The sequence below is a fragment of the Anarrhichthys ocellatus genome, unplaced genomic scaffold, assembly GCF_004355925.1.
Source record: "Anarrhichthys ocellatus isolate YVR2014 unplaced genomic scaffold, GSC_Weel_1.0 scaffold43, whole genome shotgun sequence".
Classification (NCBI taxonomy): Eukaryota; Metazoa; Chordata; class Actinopteri; order Perciformes; family Anarhichadidae; genus Anarrhichthys; species Anarrhichthys ocellatus.
Genome location: NW_022280073.1, coordinates 3,081,477 through 3,088,685, shown reverse-complemented (window position 1 = coordinate 3,088,685; position 7,209 = coordinate 3,081,477). Strand labels below are relative to the sequence as shown.

General features: G+C 44.4%; 1 protein-coding gene across 1 annotated transcript; it reads right to left on the bottom strand.

The window, feature by feature from the left end:
* Nucleotides 1-1,995: 1,995 nt before the first annotated feature.
* Nucleotides 1,996-7,158, bottom strand: fzd1 (frizzled class receptor 1). The gene has a single exon (XM_031868689.1). The coding sequence runs from the start codon at nt 6,162-6,164 to the stop codon at nt 4,518-4,520; it is 1,647 nt and encodes a 548-aa protein (XP_031724549.1). The 5' UTR covers nt 6,165-7,158; the 3' UTR covers nt 1,996-4,517.
* Nucleotides 7,159-7,209: the final 51 nt, after the last annotated feature.

Here is a 7,209-nt window from a genome sequence, read left to right as displayed (position 1 = left end):
GCTCTTGCCTGACTCCACATTTAGCTGCCCCAGAAGCATGACATATGTAAAACAATATACTTCATGTTCATAACCAGATCATACAGTGGAACCAGCTATGAGCAGAGCCCCTGACCCAGCCACAGCTCCAGGTCCTGATATTATGAAGGATACAATCTGCATTACAACTCTCCCTCCAGTGTTCTCCATCTTCTCTCTCCTATCGATGAAACTCACAAGAAGACTGGTGGTTAACCTGTAACATATATACTGAGGACTCACCTTGCAAAACACACCGACTATTCAGTAGTACTGTGTCTAAAATGTGTACCAGAAGTGGGCCAGTCTTCACAGTCGTCATATTCATACGACGGTCCATGTCAAAGGGATGGATGTGAAGGCTGGCTAACCGATGGAAGGGGAAGCAGCATGGTGACTGCAGCAGGCAGCTGACCCATGAACGTGGCTGCCACACCCAGGTCAAAAGCCTTTATACGAGCTGCAGCTATTACAGAAAGTCACGGAGGGTTTAAGCTGCATTTCAGTGATGCAGGAAATGAGAGTGTTCAAGTCTGAGCCCACTGAACAGGTAACCTCAGAGAAGCTAAAATTGCGTCTTTTTACACTGTTTTCAAATAGAATCAGCTTGTTTGCTTTCTCATTTCCAGAGTAGGATACAAGATTAATATCAATTTATCTCTGTACATTCAATGCAAAGATACTGAAGCACTGATTGTGTTTGATCTAAATACTGGGAACATGGGCTGACAACCGTGATATCAAAGAATAATAATAATATGGATATCACGTTAATAATGTACATATGATAATGTGTAACTAATCCTGCACCTCTTAAATAATACAGTTATGGTTACTGACTGTCTATCCAAATTCCAGCATTTGTATTTTAAATTAAATGAATTTGCCAAAATGCAGAATAAACAAAGTTAAAGATGAATTTGACTGATAGTATTATTATAAAATATTTTCAAATTTTCCTAGATATGTCGATAATATCAGTAGGGCTGTAACAAGTCCTCAAGAAACTCGAGTAGATCATTGATTCCGCACAGTTAGCTGTTAGCTAACTGCTAATGGGTGGCACAGTCCTGCTTGGCTAAATAATGAAGCTAACAGCTAATACTAAAAGAGATTGCATTGAGTTATTCAGTAAATATGTGACAGCTTTAGTGGAAAGTGACTAGATCCTGAGTACTTCACCCAAGTATACTTTGGAGCTCATTTGTCCACACTGACCTCAAAGCAGTCTGTCTGTAATGCAGGTCCAATGAAAGAGGAGTTATCTCTGTTCCCCAGCTCAATATATTCTGAATATGACACAGTAAGGAGACCTTTCAAAGGGTTTTATGTTCTCAGCAATGTTTTTTGTTCCCTTAGGTCAAATGTTCAATGTATGTGTCCCTGGGTTGTTTATGTTGAGATCACCCACAGCTTACAGACTACTCAAATGTGCGGTGTTGTTGATATCAGACATTGATATCTCCACAGTGGCAGAACAGATTTTCACCATTCAATCTGCTTTTGAAACATCCACCCCCCTTAGCCCAGGGACCTGGTAACATAGGGGTGGTCTCCACAAAATCCAGTCCTCCGTCTGCACAAAGTACAAAGTTAAGTCAAAGGTAATTTCAGTGTTCAGCAGTTACAATTAGTCAAATCAACTTGGTATCATAGGTTTCATTCTGTCGAGCACAGGATTTCGTATTTGTGCTGCTTTCCCTCCTTTTGAGCTAAAAAGCATAATAGTATTGAAAATGTCAAAGCTTCACAACAGCTTCAGAAGAATGCACAGAATGAGGACTGGTGGTATCACTTGAGATGTAAGAAGGATCTCATCAAAGCCAGTATGGACAGGAAGAAGACCTGTCAGAGCACAATGGCATGTGAGTATTGTGTTATAGATAGACTTATTATAATAATAATTCTGAACCAGCAGATCTCTATTCTTATACCAATTTAAGGGAAAAATACATTTTACAACAGCTTGACAGTTGCAATGGTGAGATGTTTTTTTATTCTCATAAAGCAATTAATGTAGTGTCTATATACGACTTTTTTTTCTATAAATATAAAGGTTCTCTTCATAGCAAATGCAAAAGGAAATTACTTCAAAGCTGCGACTATTGTAGAGCTGTCAGCACAATGAAAGGATTATTATGAACCGGAAGCGCGGTGTGGAGGAGCATTTGACAAGAACAAGAAAGTCCTGATGTATGCGTGAGGCGAGCTGCACTGACAGCAGCCACTCAGCGCCTCCTCACAAGGCCTCCTTTCTCCTGCAGGGAGAAGACATGCGAGCTGCCGGCTGCTCTCAATCCCACCGCCATCACATTACTCTGCAGGAGCAACCCCAGGTCTCCTCTCAACAACAATAACTGACATATTCAATCTCCGGGTTCAAAAAAAGTTAAAATATTGTTTTTTTAAATGTGCCCGTACAAGTGAATCAAAAATAGGCTTTGTTACAAACATTTATGATATGTGCATGATCAATCAACCTCTATCAACTGCAGATATAAGCGTGTTTACAGTGCCGTGTTGAGGTTTGGACATCCTTTAAGCTTTTGAACAATGTGTTATTCTACAGGGTTTATTCTCTAAATGCTGCAGTCATTATAAAAAAGTGTTCAAACTTATATCCCTTGTGCCATCAGGCTTTTAAAGAAATATAACCAGAATATAACACATGCGGGTGCATTCACTGTTCAGTATCTGACATCACCTCAACTCAGACTCTTGCGTTCTCTTAACAAAGGTATATGATCCTTGATACTCTTTAAAACCAGGACTACCTCGACACCGAAGCCGTCTATAAGCCTCACATTCCCATACTACGTCCTGAAATGCATTCAAATCCTGCTGAACTTTGCTTTTGCTGGCATTAAAAGTCAAAATGACAACAGCTCTGAATCGTGTTAAAATAACTGCAGGTAAACATGAAGATCTGAGCAGTGAAAGATGTGAAGGTTGGAGCAGATACTTCTCACTGACACCTTTTATCTCACACAAACAATCTGGCTATTTTCATTATTAATTAGTGTGAGGATTATTTAAACAATTAACAATTTTTTTTAAATGTCAGAAAACAGACAAAATGACTGAAATGATTAATCAACAATCAATAGTTTGTGGTTCATTTTCTTTCAAACATCTTATGGAGGACAAAATAAATCAGATGTTCTTATTGCTTTTGTGTAATAGAAAAGGGGAGATTATTGGGTAGCTAAATAAACAGTGGTGGTAATAAACAAGTCCAAAGGGTGTCCAATGATCTGAGATGGCCCTGTGTGCAGAAAACATGGTTCACAGTGTGCTTTAACACACACTTGATTGTGTCTTCCTGCCGTGTGTTTGAATAACTCACATTCCCTCTGCAGGCGTGTTGTTTCATTCCAAGTTCACTGAACACAAGTGCATACTCATGCTGCTCTGAATCACTGTTGGAAAGCAACACACCGGTATTTGAGCACATTTTAGACCCTTGTAGTTCATATACTCATTTAACACCAAAACCGCTTCGTATGTTTGTATGTGTTTTCCTTCCCACCAGGTGAATTTATCAGTGAACTCTTATCTGCTTTCATTCAGGTCAGAGGTGTGTAATTGTTCTCATATTGTGCCGGGAATCAATTGTTTTGGTGTGAGTTGCTGAGTGTTGGAGATATTGACCATTTTATATTGGCAACATCTCTACAGCTGATAAAATGTTTTGGGGAGAACTGTCCCTTTAAGCAGTCATGTTGGTAACTATGCAGAATTACCCAATTTTAAAGTGTATGTAAGAACATTTACCAACTGCAGCTCAACAAAAAGAAAGACAGAATTAAAAGTATTGCCTGAGAGGAGCTCCTATTGTAAAAATACACACAAGTCAAAACTACAACATGCAAAAACACCGGCGTGGTCCTTTAACCTGGCATAACAACGTGTGCTTTATTTGGAAAGGAATGATAGAACTGTCGGGAGCGCGAGCTCCAGACCACAAGCATCTGTCACAACCACTCACATGTTCAACCTGCACACCGATTCTCGTCCCGTACTGCTGACATTTCCCTTCAGAACGACTACACAAACTACAGCGGGTTAATGGGGATAACGGGGAGCCACGAGGAAGCACTTGGGTTTCACGGGACTCTGCTCAGAATAGACCCGGCACTCACAGGCAGTCCACTGATCAAAGACACAAGCTCCATGTGAAATACTCCCAGCGGTGTTCACAGTAAGTCAGGTCATGGGACCGCGGCATCATTGATGGTCAACTGGCTCTTTGTCAGTACAATTCCATTATGTCCAAAGTATGAAAAAAGGTGTTTTTACAAAAAAAAAAAAAAAAAAAGTTTTTTAAAAATCTTTAAATACAAATATATACTTACAAAAATCTCACAAATGTATATGTACATTAAAAAACATACCAAGTATATTCTGTAAGTCCGAGAAAAATCACAAGAAAATAATGAAGTGGATTATCATTCAATTTGTCACTAAGCAGTCTGCGTGAGGGACGGGGTCAGACCACATCACACCGTGGTCTCGCCCTGTTTACTGTTGGCCAGTCTCGTGTAAAACCTCCGCCATGAGTTCAGGGTCTTCCCAGACCAGATCCAGAAGCCGGAGGTGATGCCCACGATCAGCGTCATGAGATACTTTATCATGAAGACGGTGAAGTCGGGACTCATGTTGGGGTGGCTCTGGACGGGACACGGCACGGCGTACGTCTTGCACGTCTGGCCGATCCACGTCCTCTCCCACTGCTCCCGGAAGGCCTGCTCGTAGAAGTAGCAGGCGATAACGATGGTGGCCGGCACGGTGTACAGCACGCTGAAGATCCCTATCCGCACCATCAGCTTCTCCAGCTTCTCCGTCTTGGTGCCGTCGTGCTTCATGATGGTGCGGATGCGAAACAGGGACACAAAGCCCGCCAGGAGGAAGGAGGTTCCGATGAATAGGTAGACGAACAGCGGCGCCAGGACGAAGCCCCGGAGCGCATCCACGCTGTTGATGCCCACGAAGCAAACCCCGCTCAGCACGTCTCCGTCCACCTGCCCCACGGCCAGGATGGTGATGGTCTTAATGGCAGGCACGGCCCAGGCCGCCAGGTGGAAGTACTGAGAGTTAGCCTCGATGGCCTCGTGGCCCCACTTCATCCCCGCCGCCAGGAACCAGGTGAGAGCCAGGATGACCCACCAGATGGAGCTGGCCATGCTGAAGAAGTACAGCATCATGAAGAGGATGGTGCAGCCCTCCTTCTTAGTGCCCTGCACCACAGTCCTCATGTCGTTGTCGAACCTGTCATTACAAACCACCTTGTCCTCCAGCAGAAAGCCAGCGATGTAGGCGATGGACACCATGGTGTAGCAGCCAGAGAGGAAGACGATAGGCCGCTCTGGGTAGCTGAAGCGCTTCATGTCCACCAGGTAGGTCAGCACGGTGAATAACGTGGAAGCACAGCACAACACCGACCAGATGCCAATCCATATCCGCGCGAATTTCAGCTCCTCTTCGCTGAAGTACATCATCCCGTGAGATCTCTGGGGCTCGCAGGGAGCACCGCAGTTCTCCAGCCCGACGAAGCGATAGTTCAGGTATGGGGGCACCCGGAGCGAGGGCGGGCACCGGAACTGACCGTTCGTGTGGTCGGTGCGCACGGTGGGGTCTTGGCCGGGACCAGGGCCGTCTGGTTCGGCCCGGTCCGACATGTTTTGCCCGACGCACAGCTCCCCGGCGCCGTGAACCGGGAAGGTCTCGCACGCGAGGCTGTCGGGCCACTGGAAACCAAACTTGTTCATGAGCGCCTCGCAGCCCTGCCGCGCGCGCTCGCACAGAGAGCGGCACGGGGGCAGCGCCTGCTCCAGCACCGTGCACACGGGCGCGTACATGGAGCAGAGGAAGAACTTTAGATCCGGGGAGCACTGCACTTTGACCAGCGGGTAGAACTGGTGGACCTCCAGCCCCGCGTCCTCCTGGTTGGTGTGACCGAGCAGGTTCGGCATTATGGTCTCGTTGTACGCGATGTCCGTACACAGCGGAATGGAAATCGGCTGGCAGAACCCGTGCTCCGGTATGGACATGCCTCGGTCCCCGCCGCCGTACTGCCCGTTGACGTTTAGAAACAGAATGGAGAACAGTAAAGTCAAACCCGCGCGGAGGAGTCTGTAGTGCACCATGGTGGAGACCGTGTCCGCCGTAGCCTACTTTCTATTTGTTACTTAACTAACTCACGTTACCTCACCGAGCTGCAGCCTACTTCCTTGAAGGCTCTTTGTTGGCGTTTCTTTGCAGGCTAAAAGCAGCTTCTTCCAGCCGAATTCCACAGTTCCTTTCCTCCGGCTTCCCTCCGCGTTGATACAAGAATGTGAAGACAAAAAAACCTAGAATGTAATGACAACCTCGGCTCCTTCGGTTGAAATCCACAAAAAAACGAGCCGTACTCCCGCAGCAACGGGTCCGCTCCAGTCTTCGGTCTGCCCGACACGGCGTCAGTCTCCGTTCAAACCTGTTCTTCTCGCTCGCTCGCGCTCTCTCTCTCTCTCGCTCTCTCTGTCGTTCTCAGGAAATCAAGTTAGGCACCGCTCAGAAGCACTTCCGGTCAAAACATTCTAAATAAAAGCCTCTAATATCGCAAACTCAATAGTACTCAATATGTTTGAAAACTCAAATACTTGATGGCTACATGCATATTTAATTAGATAAAGTTAATGCTCTGTTGTAACACTTGTCGCAGCATGTTTATAGTAAATACAGGCAAAGAAAATAAAAAAATATAAACAGCATGGTTATCAATATATGTGTTCTGTGTATAGTTGCATTTGGGATATTAATGAGATGTTAATTAAGAATAGCATGACAAAGAAAATTATTCTTAAAACAAAAAGAATGAAATTGAAACAACAGAGATAAAAAATTGAATAGATATTTTAAGTTGGTGATGAAAAAGCAATTCAGTTTTGTTAAATCTTCCCTGAGCATGCCTCTACTAAAATACATTGTAGGTACTACTGATAGCTGTCAAAACAAAAATAGCTATATCTAATTAAATACATTTATTTGACGATTATCAGCTTTGTCAGTTCACACTATCAGCAGGCTACAATGGGATTCATCCACATTTGCACTGAAGTACTTCCTGTTTATGTTAGTCTCACTTTTACTAGCATTACTCTCTCTCTCTCTCTCTCTCTCTCTCTCTCTCTCTCTCTTAGGACCTACCAG